At 37.7% G+C, this 21488-nt stretch overlaps 1 protein-coding gene across 1 annotated transcript in view; it reads left to right on the top strand.

The window, feature by feature from the left end:
• LOC136880889 (medium-chain acyl-CoA ligase ACSF2, mitochondrial) overlaps positions 1-18852 on the top strand; it is a 196648-nt gene extending 177796 nt beyond the window's left edge. Inside the window, exons 20-24 of the mRNA XM_068229164.1 lie at positions 1208-1315; positions 5602-5750; positions 7307-7448; positions 13960-14070; positions 17552-18852. Of these exons, the coding sequence (XP_068085265.1) occupies positions 1208-1315; positions 5602-5750; positions 7307-7448; positions 13960-14070; positions 17552-17683 (642 nt within the window). The 3' untranslated portion in view covers positions 17684-18852. The remainder of the gene's footprint in view (positions 1-1207; positions 1316-5601; positions 5751-7306; positions 7449-13959; positions 14071-17551) is intronic.
• Positions 18853-21488: the final 2636 nt, after the last annotated feature.

Below are 21488 nucleotides of genomic sequence, written 5' to 3'. Positions count from 1 at the left end.
AATCACCTGTAGAGCTTTCTATTCATCACTCTCAATAATGGCTGCATGCAAAAATTGAACTGATAGTCCTGAATTCTTCATCCTGTTTAGTGTTCTTCTTGATTGGTAAATCAACAACATTGTATGCATTGTGGTGATTCATTTCCTTCAGTTCCTTTTCTAATTTCATTTTCATAATGCAGTATCAGTTCTCATCCTACCGAGCTGGATAGCTGCAGTCGCTTAAGTGTGGCCAGTATCCAGTATTCGGGAGATAGTAGATTCGAACCCCACCAGGCAAATACTGGGGCTGTACCTTAATTAAGGCCACGGCCACTTCCTTCCCACTCCTAGCCCTATCCTGTCCCATTGTCGCCATAAGACCTATCTGTGTCGGAGCGACATAGAGCAACTAACTAGCAAAAATTTCTCATCCTCTAGACATTTGTATCCTTTTCAATCTCTATTATACTTAGTCTTTGATATCCTTCAGAAAGGCACTCTGATATCTTGCCATCTATTCAGCATCTCTCAAGGTTTGTTTCCTAATGTGCCATCCTTTCTTTCTATTTCAGTATTATTCTTTCTCTTCTTTTATCTGAAAAAAATTGCAAAATTCTATTTTGTTTTTTGACCTAATGTGAACCAATAAATTGGAAATACATACATATTAATAAGCAATATGATCACTCCAAATATTTTTTTAATTTTTTAATTTATTTATTTCAAAAGAGGCACCTGAGCCAAGGCTCATAATGGTGCAGTACAATTAATTACATTTGGCAACAAAGAGGAGACTTGAGAACATCAGCTTCTGGGACAAAAATATAATATACTGTACAATGAATAATAATAATAATAATAATAATAATAATAATAATAATAATAATAATAATAATAATAATAATAATAATAATAATAATAATAATAATAATAATAATAATAATAATAATAATAATAATAATAATAACATCGGCTTCTAGGACAAAAATATAATATACTGTACAATTTGGCATTGATTATCTTACTAACCAGTAAATCTGTTGTCAGTATTCTGTTTACTTTCTGATTATGTTCCATATACATGTGGACATATTTTGGATGAGATATTTTAGTAATCTACTGGCCTTGATTTAAATGCATCATAATATGCAAGTGACCACTAATCACTAATAAGGCAAAGATTGATGAGAGACTATGGCTAAAATGTAATTGTATTTCTTTTCAGTGTCTATATGGAATGACGGAAACAAGTCCCGGTTCATTTATTCCAATGCTTGATGACAGTCGTGACATATGTTCGACAACTGTTGGCAAGGTTATGGAACACACTGAGGTATATAATATTTAGTCTTCATATTTTACATACATTTTTATTTAATGATGCACATTATGCTGTAAAATCTTGTATATTAATTATTTAATGAAATACTGGTAGAGTATTACTTAAATAATTCATTTACAATTCCTCTACTATGACACCAACCACTTGTGACCAAACCCTGCCAAGATGCAAATCGGTGCCTTTCATCTGAATAAAAGGGAAGCATGGTGAGTGCTGGGCATTACTCAGCGAGGTGACAGACTGCCCACTCCCCAGTGCCATAAAACCTTGGTGTCATATTAGGTCGCAGTCAGACCTTCAATCAGCACTGTGTCCACACTACAGGAAAAGTGTGTAGTTGAAATAACATCATCAAAAAGCTGACAATAAAGACATTGCCCTGGTATTGTGCTTATCTGCCTCAGAGAATGCCTTACCAGTATACCAGTATGGAGTGCCTCTGTTCATACAAATCAACTGGTTACAGTTGTTAATGATTGTGACTGGATGTTTGAAACTAGCTCCAGTGCTGAACTGTACCTGCTCATCGAAATAGCTCCCTTGTATCCAAAGAGACATTGCTGTAGATGTAGAGAGAACAAAGCTAGTACCGGTAACAGATCCTCTCACCCATTACATGAAAACCAGTCCGCAGCACAACAGCTCAGGTCCAGGAAGACTTTTAATGGAAAACACGGGTCCTGGAAAAATTTTCAGAAGCAAATCATATCGCTAGGTGCAAAGCAAACTGGAGAGCCCAGTTATACAAGCAACGGAACAACTGGCTTCTGCCAGTGACTTATGCTATGCAGTATGGAAGACATTAAACCTTTTGAGGGTGAGAGTGCCTCCGTGCAAGACCAATTTGCAGAAGAGAGGCTTTCTTTCCAGCCAATGCCAACTGTAGTGATTGTTTAGAATTGAAGCACCAGGGAATTTTATATCGTGTATTTATTTATTGTTTGCTGGGTTGGTTTATATTTTCAGTGTGTGAAGTTTGGAATTAGTTGGTTTTAATATGGTTTTAAGATTGTTTGATAATCGTGGGTAAAATTGAAGTAAAATGTAATAATTCTGGCACATACTGTAGTACACGCGCCAGATTGGCGTAGGATGTTTCCAGTTTCATAATATTGCATCAATTTTGATGTTTCTGGATGCTACTCGATGTTCCTTATCAGATTGGGTTCCTGGGCCCCTATTGGTCATTATAAAATTAATTGTGATTGGTGGGTGAAGGAAAAAGAACGGACGCTCATTGGTTGTTTTTCGATTTCCTAATTTCCGGAGAGAAGCGCTTCGCTAGAGCCTAGCTCTTCCGAGGCATCTTTGAATCGTGACCATTGAAGGGAGAAGTTGCCTTTCGCAGGTGATGGGTCTTCTTGGCCCCTCCAACAGGTAAGCACTTAGTTGTTTTTCATTTTTCAGGTTATCTTCAAATGTAGTATCCCGTTTAATTTCTTTTGCCGGAGCTTACCCGTTTTTTCCTTCAATTGCCAACATTTCAGTAAAATGACTTAGCCTACCGGCAAGTCATATCAGAGTAATGTTAAGAGACAGTTCCCATGTCTTTTGTTGATTTTGTAAATTAGATATTCAACGGCTTTTGATGTAATCATAATACGTAAATTTCACCTTGGGGCTGTCTTGTTTATCCCGCTTCATCTTGGAGTATTCACCTTTAGGACGGGCACCCTTTCTCAGAAGTGTTTTTGAGGGGGATGCCTCCTAAAAGTGCCCTGCACTAGGATATTTATTTTATATGTTGTTCTCTTTCTTACATGTACATCTTCATAATAGTGTAACGTTACCTTCCTTTTCTTTCTTTCCGACAGTTTCAGGTGTTTCAAAAGTGTCGGCATGAACAGCGGAACGTTGTGTGCGATGTTCCGGTATAAGATTATATAACTAAATGCTACCCTCGGGGTAAATTGTAATTACTGCTGGATTTCTGTTTTCAAATTTTAATGGTGTATTTTGATTGTTTATTTATGTTTTAATGTTCATCTAAATTTGTTAAGTAAAGTTTAGGATTACATTTGACTTCGCTTCTTCAGCATTGCCAATATGTAGGTGGTTTGAAAAGTAATAATAATAATAATAATCGTATGGCCTAAGCTACCGTGTGCAGACATTTCAATTTGAAAAGTTCTCGGAATGTACCAGAATTAAGTATCTTACCTTGGTGGAACTGCTTTTATTTTTCAACATAGTCTCCCTGTAGACTAATGCATTTGGTCCAGCGATGTTCCAATGCCTTGATCCCATCTCGAAAATGAGATTCCTCCAGGCCTGCAAAATACCTCTCCAATTCGGCTGTCAGTTCTTCCCTTGTAGAAAATCTCCGTCCACCGAGGAAAATTTTCAGCTTGGGGAAAGTCTAATGGTGCCAAATCAGGTGAATAAGGTGGATGTGGCAACAATTCGTACCCCAGTTCATGATTTTTTGCCATGGCAATAACACTTGTGTGCGGCGGAGCGTTGTCTTGATGAAAGATGACCTTTTTCCTTGCCAAACCAGGCCTTGTTTCGTGTATATTTTCCTGTAGTTGGTCTAGGAGGTTTGCATAGTATTGCCCCGTAATTGTTTGGCCAGTAGGAAGATAATCTATCAGCAGATTGCCTTTTGCATCCCAGAAAACTGAGGCCATGACCTTTCCGGCCGAACGCACTGCCTTTACTTTCTTTGGTGGTGGTGAATCAGCATGTTTCCACTGCTTTGACTGCTGTTTTGTCTCTGGGGTATAGTAGTGGACCCAAGTTTTATCTGTAGTCACAAACCGGCACAACAAATCTTGTTGGTTGCACTGAAAACGGGCCAGACTTTGTTCGGACATTTCCAATCTGGTGCGTTTATTGTCCAATGTCAAGAGCCGCGGCACTCATCTTGCAGATAATTTTTTCATACCCAATTCTTCGGTTAAAATATAATGTACCCATTCAGAAGACATCCCTACAGCTTCAGCAATCTCCCACACTTTCAGTCGACGATCCTCCATGACCATTTTATGCACTTTTGCGATAAATTCTGGGGTCGTAACACTTTTTAGCCGTCCACTACATGGATCATCATCCAAGCTCTCCCGACCAAATTTAAACTCGCTGGTCCACTTGGCAACAGTTGAAAATGAAGGAGCAGAGTCCCCCAGTGTGTTCTGAAAGTTGGCATGAATTTCCTATGCTTTCATACCTTTCTTTACAAAGTATTTAATCACTGCTCGAATCTCAGTTTTTTCCATTGTCACAAATCACTACGCGGGAACAAAAACAAAGAGTCATCACTACCACACTCCTGCAGCTAGAGCACTGATGCACCACGTGTTCACTCACAAAGGATGTGTGATTATTGCGCGGGAACCTCGTTGCTCTAGCACTGACATCTAGCGGTGATTCCGAGAACTTTTCAAACCGTCCTCGTACCTTCCACCTCCTGGATATAGTTCTCAGTCACTTCCCTGTTATCCTTTCTTAGTCGTCATGTTGGTTATCCTGTTGTTATTATTTTCTGTGCTTAATGTGCTTATAGTTTTAATTTCGTACATATTATCATGTCTCGTGTTAGTGTGTAACTATGTGAATGCACAATGGTAGCAAACATTAATATTATTTTTATTATTCCTATTACTTGTAACCTTACTTATCACAGAGGTTACACCAACATTCAATGTGAGTGCAGCGGTGTTCAGGATCTGGTTCATTTTCTGAATTGTGCTCAGCTTTGTCAACCAAATATAATGGAAGACATACTTTAAGCAAATGTCATAGCCATCTTAGCTACTCATTTCTGGAAATGTAAAGTGTGATTGGACACAGAATATAAAAAGAAAGATATACTGTAATTCATTTTTATTTCATTTTCATTGATTACTTCCTTTATCCAGTGATTGTACGAAACCTTCTTAGCTATGATCAGGAGAGAAAAAGGAAGAAGTTAACAATTTGAAGACTGAAGGTATCAGCCAAAGAAAGGGAACAAGGCACCAAAACACTTATTGGTCCAAGGATTACAATGATTCAATATCACATAGTTTGCTCATGATGGCTGCACTTCATATTGAAATATATACCCAATGTCAACAAATGTGGTGACTTTGTCCATATCTCTTATATTTCATAAACTTCTTCCAATATCATTTGGGTGTATTTTCACCAGTGTGCATAGGAAAGATGAATCCCTTTCTTAAAAATTATATCCTCCATCTCTAACTAGTTATCTTTTAAGCAATCTGACATTTTAATTGAGTTATCCTGGTGTGATAAAGGAATTAAATAGATTTAAAACTTTCTTGAAATTACAGGTAAAAGTAGTTGATGCTAGTGGAAAAATGGTACCAATGGGACAACCTGGAGAGCTATGGGTTCGTGGCTACCTCACCATGCTGGGCTACTGGGGTGATGACGAGAAAACTAAAGAGATCTATGCTCCAGGTCGATGGCTTAAAACAGGGTAAAATATTCTGGTGATGTCAGATTTTGATATTAGAGTATGAATTGCAGGTTCATCAACCAAGAAGTTATCTAAGAATTTGATACTCTTCACCATTCAAAGTCAGTCACAAGCAGTGACATAAAAACTATATAATCTAACATCTTCAAATAGATAGGCTCTCTCCTCATCAATCCCTGTCCTTCCACATCTCTTCTCAGTCCCCGACGGGTTTGTTTCTGCATGCCAGCTTCATCAAGAGGGTGGGTATCAATACTCACTGAGAGGTCATCTTGACAGATTGTCCATCTTCATGTGGGAAGTGTAGGATGACAAGAAAGCCAGATATAAAACTAGAAGAAATATAAGACAATGATAAATACGGATGGTAAAAGATTAGGAACACATATTTATTTTCCTATCTTTCTAATAATGTTATTGTCTTTATGTCACACTAATTACTTTTATGGTTTTCAGTGATGCCGAGGTGCCAGAATTTAGTCCAGCAGGAGTTCTTTTATGTGGCAGTAAATCTACCGACACGACGCTGATGTATGTGAATACCTTCAAATACCACTGGACTGATCCAGAATCGAACCTGCTAAGTTGGGGTCAGAAGGCCAGCACCTCAGTCGTCTGAGCCACTCAGTTCAGCATACCTTTATATATAAAACTTGATTTGTCAGTTACATTATTTGACCCTTTCCAGTACTTACACTGTTTCACTGGGATCCATTCTCATTTAGTGTTTGCCCTGTGTTCCTAAACTTTTACCACCTGTATTTAGTTTATTTATGTTTCTCCCCTTTTCTGGTATTTATCTGGCTTTCTTCTTATCCTACACTGCCCGCTGCAAGACTGAAGATAACTTCTCAATGAGTGTTTATGTCCATCCTCCTGATGCTGCTGGGAAGCAGAAACGAGCTCGTCGGGGGTCGATAACAGGTGTATGTGGAAGGAATGGGATGGATGAGGAAAAAGCCTATCTATTTGAAGATGTGGAGATTGTCCTTGTCCTTTGATATTTCCCTTTATGTCATTGCCTCATCTCATATTAGTTAGAATTAAGTGATATGATATGGCAGGTAGGTAATGTAATTCAATTTTCAGATGTTATTCTGTTCACCAATTGACATGAGAACTTGTTATTCTAAATCCCTCTTTATAACAATATCTCCCTCTACAATGTCCAGCTCCATGACTGGAGGCCTTTGGTCACTGGGGTCGCGGGTTCGATTCCCAGCAGGGTCGGAAAATTTAACCATCATTGGTTAATTTCGCTGGCATGGAGGCTGGGTGTATGTGTGGCAGTAAATAAAATTGGCAGTCTTATAAAATTGGGACTAGTTTCAACCCCATACATATTGGGTCATCTTCATCCTCATCATGACGTGCAGGTCACCTATGGGCCTGCACCTGGCGAGCCGAACATGTCGTCGGACACTCCTGACACCAAAAGCCATACACCATTTCATTTTTTCCCTCTACAATAATATTTTCTCTCTGTCCATTCAGTATCATTGTACTGAAATTTCACTCTACTAAAAGTATAACTTATCTCCCTCTATATTTTCCAGGGATCAGTTCATCCTTAGAGAGGATGGCTATGGTCAGATTGTGGGCCGAATTAAAGAAATGATCATTCGAGGAGGAGAAAATATTTTTCCAAAGGAGATTGAAGAGAACTTGCAGACTCATCCAGATGTACTAGAAGCACATGTAAGATGATAATGAATGTTTTTGGTTTTTACATCCCACTAACTACTTTTACAGTTTCTGGAGACACCAAGGTGCCAGAATTTAGTCCTGCAGGAGATCTTTTATGTGCCAGTAAATCTACCAACATGAGGCTGATGTATTTGAGCACCTTCAAATACCATTGGACTGAGCCAGGATCGAACCTGCCAAGTTGGAGTCAGAAGGCCAGCGCCTCAACCGTCTGAACCACTCAACCCGGCCATGTAAGATGAAATTGGCACTACATATGCGATGCAGTTCAGGTGACCATAAAAATCGTTCAGTGTAGTGGAACAGTAATTCAGGATTTAATAGAAAGATGTATTCTCCAGGTTAATTAGAGTATTATAAATATCAGATAAAAAATATACTTTAAGGTATGATTTTATAGATTTTTCCTACTAAACTTTGACAAGTAGCCTTGGCTAATAAGTACACCCAGGGGCTCTCAACTTGGGAGCGTGGGTTGGCCACCACAGGGCCCTTAGCTGAGTTCTGGCATTGCTTCTACTTACTGTGCCAGGCTTCTCACTTTCATTTATCCTATCTGACCTCCCTTGGTCAACTCTTGTTCATTTTCGACCCCGATGGTATTAGAGCACTATCAAAGGGTAGGAAGGGTCCACGTATTCAATACTATTATTTTGTATATTGTCTTATAAAATTGGGACTAGTTTCAACCCCATATATATTGGGTCATCTTCAGCCATGCTCCAATTGGAAGACATAAGCACACATATAACCAATAATGATATAAACACTGATATGACACAATTTATAATCTTAATTTAAACCATTGATGAAGTCTGAATAACATATCTACACTTTAAACTAAATAACACATCAAAAATGTTGTGGTTGATGGCGAACTATTTTGTCGTTTCTACAGCAGCTATTGTTTTAGAGTTGATCTGGGAGTTGGTATCCTTTTCTGTGTAGACGAGCAACTTGATTGATATTCATGTTTTTTCAATAGTAATATGGGTCAAGTCTTATGTAGCTTTAAGAGGAACATTCGTACTTTGAATAGGTTTTCCTTATTATCAATGTAGTGATCTATTGTTTAATTTATTTGTAGGTGAATGTCTGAAAAGAAAATAATTTGAAGTAAATAACTGATAATATGAGGAAAGCAAGAATATCAAGATAAGTATGTATAGCTATATGAGACTCACCCCTATGTTGTTCATAATTTGTGTGCACTTGGTATGGAAACCAACACCTGATTGATTATTGAGAGGGAGCAGGAGTATAGCTTATGATGGCAGGGATTGGAGGAGGGATGTGTGAGGAGGGGCGGGTGGGGGGTGAGTAGGTAGATTTGAACTGATTGGTGGACTTAACATGTCTTTCCCTTCCTACCCTTTGATAGTGATCAATTGTCAATACGGACCATAATGAAATTCATAACTTATGGTATTAGAGCACTTGAGGCCTAGGGAGTATTTCATTTTCACACCCTTCGTATCCCTTGTCTTCCTTTGGCCGATATCTTCATTTTTCAAAGTGTCAGATCCCTTCCATCTTTTTCTCTCTGATTAATGTTATATAGAGGATGGTTGCATAGTTGTACTTCCTCTTAAAACAATAATCACTGCCACCACCACCACCACTAATAAATACAAGCAGGTTTTAGTGACTAAAAGATGAAATCCTAGATGAATATTACTTTAAGGTATTGTGGAGAAGGTAATCTTGTACACTGTGAGAGATAATTTATAGTTGCTTTTGATTTTAACTAGATTTATATTTTATCTAATGTTACATTAGAAAAGATGCAATGACAATAAAGTTTCTATGTCAAACATAGTGAATCCTTAATGGGGTAATCATTGTCTCTTTGTACTCCATCTCAGCCATAACATCAAGAAATGATGCCATGACATATTCCTTCGCCAGTAACAATGGAGAGATGCTTTGATGGAAAGTGAACAGTTCATCCAGAATGAGTTTGCTTCTCTGTAGTGACATAGGTGGTGGCATAGCGCTCTTCAGAGTAACTTGATGGGAGCTCTGTTCGGTAGCAGGAGAATATTCATGATCTTCATGCAGCAGGAAAGCGTATTTCAGCCTATCAACTGATACAGTCTGCTGACTATGAATTGTTCTGACCATAAAATGCTTTGCAGAACTTGAAATAACTTTGAATGGCCCATCATAGACAGGATTAAACTGCATCATGCCAATGAACATGCAGGAAGAATGCACGAGTTCAGAGTGCACAAATACCAGGCGAGTTGGCTGTGCGGTTAGGAGGGCGCAGCTGTGAGCTTGCATCCGGGAGATAGTGGGTTCAAATCCCACTATCGGCAGCTCTGAAGATGGATTTCCGTGGTTTTTCCATTATCACACCAAGCAAATGCTGGGGCTGCACCTTAATTGAGGCCACGGCCGCTTCCTTCCAACTCCTAGGCCTTTCCTATCCCATCGCCGCCATAAGACCTACCTGTGTCAGTGTGACGTAAAGCCACTAGCAAAAAAAAAAAAAAAAAAAAAAAAAAGGAAAAAAACAGAGTGCACAAATGGGTGGATGGAACAGGATTTAAGGATTGGACATGTTTCTTGAGTTTTCTCAAAATATCTGGTGGAAAGCTGAAAGGTTCTCAGTAAATTAGCTCAGCTGGTGATGAATCTAAGTGAGGTATTAGGAGGGATATGAGACCAAATTGAATTATTGAAAGCTGAGATACCCAATTGAACTGTCTACCTCTATCTGTGGTTATAATGGATGGCACTTCATACCAAGCTATCTAAGAATGATACCTTTGCTGGCAGAACCTAGTGTTTACAGTGGACTGTGTCTTCTGGTATGGGCTAGAGCAATTTTGTTATTTTCATTGATCTGACTCTGTCTTATCCTTAGCTTTGACAATATGAAAGTGACTGAGGTATGAGCGAAGCTAGTAATGCCATTCCTTATGCAGCCAGTCCCTGCAATGAATGGTGTGAAAACGTTGCCCATAGGGTCGGTTGATGCATGCATTTTCAGTGGGCTTGGCAGACTGATATGTAATAGCAACTTCTGGCTCGGTGAGGAAAGCAACGGGAAACTACCTCACTTCTCATTTCCCTAGTACGCCTCTTCAGTGATGCCTAGGCCATCTATGACAGCTGATGGCAGAGCTGTTGAGGATCCAACCAGCCTTAGGGCTGAAGACTGAACATACACATATATCTAAGAATGTAGGAGAGCATATGCTATTGTCTCAGCAGCTATGTCGTTTAATGGGATTGCTTCTAGTCAGCTAGTAAAGTGGTTGATTATAGTAAGCAAGAAGCTGTATCCATATAATGTTATTTGCTTTACGTCCCACTAACTACTTTTATGGTTTTTGGAGACTATATCCTTCACATGGCAGAAGTGGACCAACAACATACATACTGATGTGGGAAAAATGGTGATCCACTGGTTCCTAACTCCCTGTGGTACTGGTGGTGTGTTTGGTAACCTACAGTCATTGGCAGACCATACAAGTTTTTCTGTTTTTAATCAACATTTGTGTATTGACCAAGGTGGACTTCTGATTTATGAAGATAATTAATTAATAAGCTTAAAATTCACTTCTACTGTATTTACATAAAATTATCTGTGGTCTTTCCTATGTGTTGTGTGTTGGGTATTAAGTCCGAAGGCTGGTTTGATCCTTCACAGCTCCACCAACAGCTGTCATAGATAGCCTAGGTATCACTGAAGAGGCATACTAGGGAAATGAGGAGTGAGGTAGTTTCCTGTCGCTTTCCCATGATGTCCATAATTTGAACATTTGCACATTCAGAATAAATCTGTAAAGTTACTGTAATGTTTAGAGGCAATGACACAGAAAACAAAACAAACAGATTAAAAACATAGGTCTATATGGAGAAAGTGTAAGTCTTTAGGCAAGTCCCGCTTTTAGTCAATTAATTCCTTATGCTTTTCATGAAGGTTACACTCACAGCAAACATAAACAGCTTCTTCTGTGTGCTCTTTACGTAGGCCTGGAGCAACTGTTTCAGTGATTTGGGTGAACCTATTTTTGGGTGGGGGGGACAGTAAACGAATTTAGTTTTTCTGTAGGTACATTTGTGGGTAGCTTGTCTACTCCGGTGACATTATTTATTTTCTCCCTGAGATCAAGAGAAGGATTTGGAATTGACATGCTCTGATCAATTCTGGTCTTACCGTAACTGTGTTTTGGCATTCCTCTGTGGCAACAAGTATTTGTATTTGCCTTGCAAACAGTTTGTGCATTTGGTGCTCCAATATTCATAAGGCTGAAGAAGATATAGGCCAGTGATTATGTATTCTTGAAACGGAATACGCTGATGTTGAGCAATTCACAACATCGACACCATGTTATGTGAGGTTATAAAATGTAAATCCCTCAGGCTTTCTTGACTCAGCTGAGTCAGGATCAATGGCATCACCATGGTGCATTGTAAAGAACATCAACATGTTCTTCCCCATTTTAGGTACGTGTAACATTACTATCTCTTTTGCAGCTAAATACTGGATGCAGTTAGTGGTGAGGTACTGTACAAGAGTGTACTGGCTGCTGGCAGGGACTGTTGCACACCTCTGAGATGAAAGGAATGAGAAATGAAAGATTATGAAGCTATGTTGGAATGAATGTGGCATAGAAAATTGGAGTTCCCAGAAAAAAAACCTGTCTTGCCTTCACTTTTTTAAGCACAAATTTGGTCCACATTTTCAGTTTATCGAGTACCGGTATTTTCTTTGCCTATTGTTCTTGTGTGTTTTCCTAACCCTCTTCCTAACTTCCTATCTTAAACTAATGCTTCATAAAAGGAAAGAAAAATTCCACCTAATCAATACATTTATTTTCTTGTAAAGTATTACAATCTAGGACCGGTTTCGACCCTTCATAGGTCATCCTCAGCTATATCAGAATCACATTTGCATTTCTATCTTATACCTCTGAAAGACCTTCATGATATATTGTTTCATAATTTTCAGTGAAAACTTATCTTAAAAACTTACAAATTTCTAAGCGTTGTGTTGAAATTAAAAATTAAAATTACAAAACTTTGTCTATTATATACATGCCCTTGGGCTGACAGAATGCATCCTTGGGTTGATTAAGCATCTATCTTAGGTATTGTTGCTTATTCTGTTGAATCGAATCCCTTTTATACTTATGTACAATCGTGAATAGACTATCAGTAAAATTTGATAAATAAAGCTTGCGTGATAATTATAATATCATGTTACATCTTTATACCTTATTGCTGGAGTGATATTATTTTATTTTATTTTATTTTAGGCAAAATAATATCACTCCAGCAATAAGGTATAAAGATGTAACATGATATTATAATTATCACGCAAGCTTTATTTATCAAATTTTACTGATAGTCTATTCACGATTGTACATAAGTATAAAAGGGATTCGATTCAACAGAATAAGCAACAATACCTAAGATAGATGCTTAATCAACCCAAGGATGCATTCTGTCAGCCCAAGGGCATGTATATAATAGACAAAGTTTTGTAATTTTAATTTTTAATTTCAACACAACGCTTAGAAATTTGTAAGTTTTTAAGATAAGTTTTCACTGAAAATTATGAAACAATATATCATGAAGGTCTTTCAGAGGTATAAGATAGAAATGCAAATGTGATTCTGATATAGCTGAGGATGACCTATGAAGGGTCGAAACCGGTCCTAGATTGTAATACTTTACAAGAAAATAAATGTATTGATTAGGTGGAATTTTTCTTTCCTTTTATGAAGATTGGTAAATGTCAATACAGAAAATGAAATTCATAAATCAAGATTAGACTAATGCTCAAGTGCTAAGGAGCGTTCAACACATACACACGCACACATTGGCGCAACAGCCCGAAAGAGCCTTAGCCTATCAAACGACTGCTGCTCAGCCCAATGACGAATCGTCTCAGCCGTTATTCTTGGCTTTCTAGACCATGGCCACTATCTCACCATTAGATAGGTCCTCAACTGTGGATCTTGAACCAGCCCTCAGATCCAGGTAAGAATCCCAGACCTGGCTGGGAATCAAACCTGGGACCTTCAGGTAAGAGGCAGGAATGCTACCCATACACCAAGGGAGCATTCATCATCCTATTAAAACATTGTACTTGTTCTGATGGCTAGCAAGGAAAACAGCAATGACACACTAGTGTGTGTAGAGGAAGCAATGGAAAGGAGAGACAAGGACAAAAATGAAAAGGCCAAAGGACAAACTCCAAATCTTCACAAATTCATAAACTGACTTTATTATAGATGGGCTTTCCTCTCATGTTCCAGTTTTTCTAGATTTCTTCTCAGCCTTTGATGAACCTGTTTCTACTGAATATCCCAGCTTAAATGACCGTTTTGAAAGAACATCTCTATATGCTGTATGACTGAATTTGATACTTGTTTTTCCTTTCCATTACTTATATCCAATAAATACAATAATAATATGCAGTGAATACTTCATTATCACCCTGTAGATGAAAGAAAACTAAAATGTATACAAATAATTCCAGGTGATTGGTGTACCAGATGAACGTATGGGAGAAGAAATGTGTGCCTTCATTCGCTTAAGTCCAGGAAGTACTGTCACCTCTGATGACATTAAAAGATTCTGTAAAGGAAAGGTAAGAAAATACAAATTCATGAAGTTAAAAGGTAATTTACTGGTTCTGAACAAAGTCAGCTGGTGGGGAAAGGAACTAAGTTACTTTTCCTCACTTTTCAGGAAATGTCTTGCTACGGAGATACTGTCCCTGTTTCTCTAATTTTTTGTTACATAAACTATCTTTCTCTTTAAATACAATGGTTAGTTTTAAATGAAACATTGTAGAAAATTCTGCAAAATAACAGTTTTAACCTCTTCAATCCAGTGAAGTGAGAGCAGATGGGTGGCTACAGCAGCTGGCCATGTCCACTGTACTATCTGCTCTCCACTATCTTGCTCACATTTGTTCACGTTGTTAAGACACTGCAGGTAGACTGTTTTTTTAAATGTACATTTTTCAGTTAATATTTGTGCATGTAAGTATTCATCATTTTCATCCATGCAAAGATTTTTTACCCTTGTTTTAGATCTGTGGGCTTGGACAGAGCATTTATGGGGTTAAATCTTTCCCAGCTTCATTTTCTGCAAAATAATTTCCTGCTATGAGAGTAAGAGTTTCATCTGTGGTATACAATTTCTCATGCACTGTGAAATACAGTACCACAATGCATTGAAGCTTCCTTTAAAAGTGCTAATATATTGACAGGGAACAGCAGTTATTAAACAGCAAATGAAGAGCATGAAGGTCACTCGAACTCTTACCTTCTAAGTGATTGCCCCTAACATTTGGTGACTCTATGAGTAACTATAGACTTGCAATAAACCTGCTAGATATGGAGGTTGAACTATTCCAACCACTTGTTATAGTGAAGCACAGAAAAGCCAAACAATACACGACTGCTACAGCAGTCCACAGAGTTAAAAGGTTAAGAACGCAGACTTAGTTCCATTTTTTATGTGCTTGGTGATGTTAATATGTGATTCTACACCTCTAAATCCATATTCTTTGAGAAAACATTAAAATTATTGATATGAAAGCAGGTTTTACTAATTCACATGCTTTACTAAAAAAAGAACCATATTTATTATAAACAGTTACCGTATTTACATCAGCAGTTTTATTAAACATAGGGCTATTGAGGAGCCAAGCAATTAATGCATCAGAGTCAATAGGCTGTAAACCTTTCTTCAAAATGAATGATGTTTCATCATGCTCAAAGGGCATAGTATAAACAAACAGCAGTATTCAAACTGGGACAAATGATTGGCCTGTGTGAAGGTGGATTTTCATACTGCAACATTGCTATTCATATGAGACATACTGCCATAACAGTGATGCAAGAGTAGAAGCAGTGGACCTATTGAACACGCTGAAAATCCAGTCGTGGATCAGGAACTATGACGACACAGTAGGACAACAAATGTCTCATCCACATGGTGGTGACAGATAGTACAGCTTCATCACAAGTATTAACATAATACTCATAGTGGAGCACTGTAACAGGAGTGACACTGTCTGTTTCAATTGTCTGATGACTTACGATTCAGAAAGGAACAATTTCACATACTCCTTTGGGATAAATTCCCTTGACCCTCGACCACTGACATCTTAGGCTACAATGGGTTCGTAAACTTACATAGTGGCTTGCAGACAGGCATCATCAACATGTCATGTTTGTGGATGATTCCCTCCTTCAACTTGGATGGCATTAATATGCATTAGACAATATTGTGGTGAGTGGCATCATCCAGCATACATTTTCCAGCAGCATGATGCATGAATACCAAGAAAATATGAAAGGACATTTCCCACACTTCAATATACTGCTGTCTTATAAAGCACCTCCCTTATCAATTTTAGTTATTTCAGAACTATTAATTCTCAGTCCTTGACAAGCTCAATTCTGCTTCCTGGCTTCATTGAGATCATGGGCATTCACCCTCATTGAGGAGCCCCTTCTTAAGAATCCTTCTTTCTTGATTTGGAAAATGTACAAACCCTGACAAACTCAATGTTTCAAAAACATCGTGACTGTGGTGTGGGTCACACTTAGACTTGTGAGCATGATGCTGTGATTAGCTGCTACTGCTTTCTTAACTGCTAGTCTGCTAAATGCCACTGGCTGCTACTGTTGGCCTTGGCTATGCATTTCACGCTGGTTGATCACGTTAGTTTATTGATTTATCACAGCTCAGCGATGCCGGTACTGATTAGATTATCTGCTACTGCTTTCTTAACTGCTAGTCTGGTAATTGCTACTGGCTGCTACTATTGGCCTTGGCTGTGCATTTCACACTGATTGATCACATTAGTTTAACGTTTTCTCGCAGCGCAGTGCTGCCACCTGCAAAACATCACAATCACAGTTAAGACCTGTTAGTCTGGCCAACCCGCTAGCAGGTTGAACTTAGATTTCACACTAGCAGTGATTTGGTAACAGGTTTGCAAATTGCTTCCCATCACTAACCGGAAGACAAATTGAACAGTCGGGCGCTTTCGGGTGCTAAGGGCGGGAAAGGGTTTAATTATCTTGTTACTCTAGCAGGAATTGTGAGAGGCAATTTTACATCTTCAATGATTTAATTTAATCAAAAAAGTGCTGTTCAGTGCTATGATATGCTGTTTGTTGTGGAGCAGGCAACCTTAACATATTACTTGTAATGTAACTCACATCATTGTAATTTTCTTTGTTTTTCTGTTTCCATGAGAATAAGGCTACCCTACTCAACTAAAGGAATCTTCAGTTCCAAAATACGTTTACAATTGGTTGATCATATTTTTAGAATCCCCTTCATGTCCATTAGCTAAGTTGTGTTTTCTAATTTGCCACAGTTTAACCTTTGTTTCTAAAATGTTAAATTCCTTTGATATCACTTTTAAACCTGACAGCATTTATTTGGTGCATGGAACATCCACCTGGTTCTGAGGGTAGGACCACAAACCAAGTGCCTGTGTGCACTCCCACAGTGAAATAGTTCATTTAAGAATTTTGTATGTCATGAATTTGTGTGTTTTAACAGTAGATCTTTCCATCATCAACTGTGCCCATTGATGTCTTAGGGCTATCTCCTTTCTAATCTATTTCAAAAGTTAAGTTGATTATATTTAATAAACAGTACTGGCATTTTAAGAAACCTGACAGTCTTATTTGAGAATTCAAGCACTACCAAGTTATGATTCGTAGTAGGGTTGCCGAGCATCTTCCACATCCTGTTCTCCGTCTGTTTTTATTACCTTTAGTTGACCATAATAAGTCTATATCATACCCCCAGAAGAATATCATTGTTTGGTTATGACATGCACCATATGCAAAAATAATCACTCTTTTGATCTAGAAAACTGTCATAAGTGTAAATCCTTTCTTTCTTGTGAAAAATCACAAATGCCATTATACCACTACAGTATACTAATCATCGTCAGTCAAGAATATTGACTCTTCTTATGTTTATATTTCCTTTGCTTTTTTATTATTTTTATTGTTCTTATGTTTATAATGTTACCACATGCTATATAAAGAAAAATAATAAGTGCTTGCTTGTTTCTTCTTATTCTGTTATAGATTGCTCACTTCAAGATTCCTAAGTACATCTGGTTCGTATCAGAGTTTCCAAAGACAGTTTCAGGGAAGATACAAAAGTTTAACCTACAAGAAATGTTTCTAAAAGACAACAGGTCTAATGTCCAGAACTGATGACAGTGAAACATAGAGAAATGAAGAATCCATAAACTCAGTGAGGTAGCATCATGCTTGCCCATGCATTGTTCATACAATATATATGTACATAATGGAATCATTCAGTCCTAGTACCATTATAGGAAAGGGTAATATCAGAAAAATTATCCTATTTACGTTAATTCCAATTAGCCTGGAAGCTTCCAAGAAGATCTAGAGAAAGGAAGGATAGATACCAAACAGATTCAGGACATATAGCCTGCAACGAAGATTCAGAAACAAATCTGCGAAATAGAAATCCATGGCATTTTACCTTCCCATGATAAATAAATTAGTTAATTAATTAATTAATTAAAACGACTGAGTGATAAAATAAAATGTAAGGATATTACTGTTCACATTCTTACCTGGTACATTGCTGATGTCTGTTTCTTGAACTTGTTCTATTTCTTTTGAAATCATGAAGATTGGTTGTACCGTTATAGTGATATAACAAATATTAATTAATCAATTAGGTCTATATCACATTCCCGGAAGAATGTCGTTTTATTATGAAATGCACCATATGCAAAAAAAAATCACTTTTGATCTAGAAAACTGTCATAAGTGTAAATTCTTTCTTGTGGAAAAATCACGAATGCCACTATACCGGTACTGAACATCGTCAGTCAAGAATATTGACTCTTATTAGTTGTGATTTATTTCATTGAAACTCTGTGAAAATGTGCTGTAATATATGCTAAATTTTATCACGTGGAAATAGTCTGATAAAATATTATCCTTGATTTGATATGGTGTTTTAAACTTCTATATTTGTTTTCTTGAAAATGTTCATTTTTGAGTTGAGCAATATCTTTAAAAGTGAAAGATTTCCTTGTAATATTGTTTGTAACAGGATTAACAGTAATGTTGTTAAACCCTTGTATTAAAAACAATGTACACTCAACCGTACAAAAATTGGCTGGCAAAGAAATATTTAACTTCATACATTCTCGAAATGCAGGGATATTCATAAGATGTGGATAGCTGGTGATTGTGGAGATGATAGATGACATGCAAAGTATGTTCATCCTATTTCAAACAAGAGAATTTTAGAAGAAAGTTGTCTTCTGTGATGGCCAATCTTTGTGCAGTTGAGTTTGGAAGGTACCAAAATGGCATTAAAATATAATTTTATTATGAAGGTTTCCTGTGAGTAAGGGTTTTATCCTGATGTCCATCCCCACCTAAAGGAATGATCTGGCAGCACCCTAGTCAATACTTTAGTCTCAGACAAAACCTGGTTAAAACTGGAATGTTGTTGTATATCAAAAGAAAGAACTAAAATGTGGGAAAGGAAAGGGAAATTCTCCTGCAATATATACTTTTGAAATTCGCCCAGGAAAACCATTATCTAGGTAGAAAATAATGTTTTAACTTTAAAGTCATGTTAATATCATTGCAGCTAATCAAGTTTAACAAAAGTATATTTTGTATTCAAAGAGACTCTTGATTCTTAATGATATAGAAGTACCATAGACGAGGAGAGTGCAGTGCACGAGGCAGCACTGTAAGAAGATGTAGAAATCGTCCTTGTTTTTCTGTGTTTTATATTTGTCCTCATCTCTTCTTTAATTTTGTTGTTCCTCCTTTCCATACTGACCTGTCATTGTTTCATTTTTCTTTATATTACAATTTAATTAGAGGTGCAAAGAGCTTAGAAAGAATAAAATTTTCTCTATTGTCCATATTCTCAACTGACAAAAGTAATACGATGGTGATAATGTGTATTGCCCAGGGGCGGTTCTAGAAGGGAGTATCAAATAAACACTGTCCCAAAGTTTTGTGAGTGACAACTATAAATGATAAACCAAATTATTTTTACTATATCTACCAAACTTATTAATAAATCTCCTCATTATTTGCAGAGGACTTATATGTCCATTTGTATCAGTCTTGTTATTATGGGGCCGGCCAGAGTAGAGTTCTGACACTTCCAGAGTGCGTCGACCTATAGAGTTCTTTTGCCCCTACTTGTACAATATATGAACCTACATGTAATTGGAATTGCGGAAGTGTTGAGTGTTTAATGTGAGAAACGTTAAGGACGGCACAAACATGCAGTCCCCAGGCCAGGGTATAATCATTTACAATTAAAACCCCCTGACCCGGCCGGGAATCAAACCTGGGGCGGCCGGACGCGTTGCCCCGTACACCGCGGGGCCGTACAAGTAGGTAACCTAATGCTGCACTTCAATACATCCGCCACTGTGCCCATTTCGATCACAACAAAGTCTTGTAGCGGGCTGTCTGCATGCAGTCCATGCAGCAATGCGTTAAGCGAGAAGGTGAGTCATTGTGCTACCCCTTCACTCCCTTCCCCCATGTTTTGTACTGGATTGGCCTTTAACACTAACCCTTCACTCTCTCCCCTTCTTTTCAGTACTGGAGTGGGGCAGTGTTGATTGTTTATGTTGGGACACCATTAATGTGCACTACTATATTTCCCTTTATTTCATATGCTGCACTCTGGAATCATAGAAGGGAACTATTGATTGAAAACGATTATAACTTCCCTTACAAGCTTAAGAATTGGTTTAACATCTGCAAGTGCCATCTATTGGTCCACTGTCATCTACTGGTCCTTTTACCTTATTGTTCTTATGTTAACATAGATATTGAAGAAAAAAGTAATTTGTACTGCCAGGTTTCATTCTTTGATGTTTACATGGTTCATGTTACCTAATAAATATATACTGAGATCTTGCTGTGTCAAAGTAAACAAAGATAATTTTTTATACATTTCGCTGAGACTTTGTTCTACGTCGTCAGAAGAGAAACACGTCTGTCCATGACTAAAACTTCTCTAACAATGACGGTTTGAACTAGTGATGGGTGGCTCACTCATGAACTGGATCTATAGAGTGGTTTTTTTTGACGACTGAATGAGCCATAACACAGTAAAAGTGAACCATGGTTATTCAGGATTGGGAATGTTCGGAAGTTGTTGGTAGTATCCAAAAGCGGAGTGAACGAAGGAAGATTTGAGGAAATGATCCGGTTCTTTCACTCTCTCATGTGTTATGTTTTGGAGATACACTCAGCTTGCTATGTTGAGCTGTTGAACCAGAATGAGTGTTCTCACCTACTTGCTCTTCTACTGTCGCCATGTGCTGTGCAACTGACTTAACCCCTTGATGTTCACATTTCTTCATGCCCTTTTGTATGTGGGTGTTTCGAGGCTACATACAGTATATGGGAACCTTGTCTACATATTTAACCAGCTTTCACATACAGTATTACACTAACACAATATCTTGCAGAAAAGAGAGAAAAATTAATTTGTCGTCGCCATAAGACCTACCTGTGCTGGTGCAACGTAAAGCCACTAGCAAAAAAAATAAATAAATAATAATTTGAGCATATGAGAAAACAAAAAACCAGTGGCTACATATATAGCCACTAGCCCATTTAGGGTTAAAGTTATGTGTAAAAACCATTGACTTAAATGCATGTCAAGGCAGGGAGGCAGAAAATCTTCCTCTTTAAAGAACAAACTAAAAATGTACTATAACAGTCAGCACAGATGTGTTCTATATAATACGAAACATGATGCAATATGTGTTGTCATATATTTCCTCCTCTAAAAGGCCACACCTTTTCATAATAGCTTCATATTCCCCATGAATTTAGTCAGTTGTAAAAAAAAGAAGAAGATAGATTTAATGAGCCACCAAGTCGTTCAATGGTGCTGGTTCTTTTCAGTTAGTGAATTGTTGATCAGTGGTTAGAACCTGAAAATACTTGACTGTTGGTCTATTCTAAGTGATACTATTGTTTGTCA

This window comes from Anabrus simplex, chromosome 9 (assembly GCF_040414725.1).
Source record: "Anabrus simplex isolate iqAnaSimp1 chromosome 9, ASM4041472v1, whole genome shotgun sequence".
NCBI lineage: Eukaryota > Metazoa > Arthropoda > Insecta > Orthoptera > Tettigoniidae > Anabrus > Anabrus simplex.
Note: the sequence above shows the minus strand (reverse complement) of the source record. Positions and strands in the feature narration are given on the sequence as shown.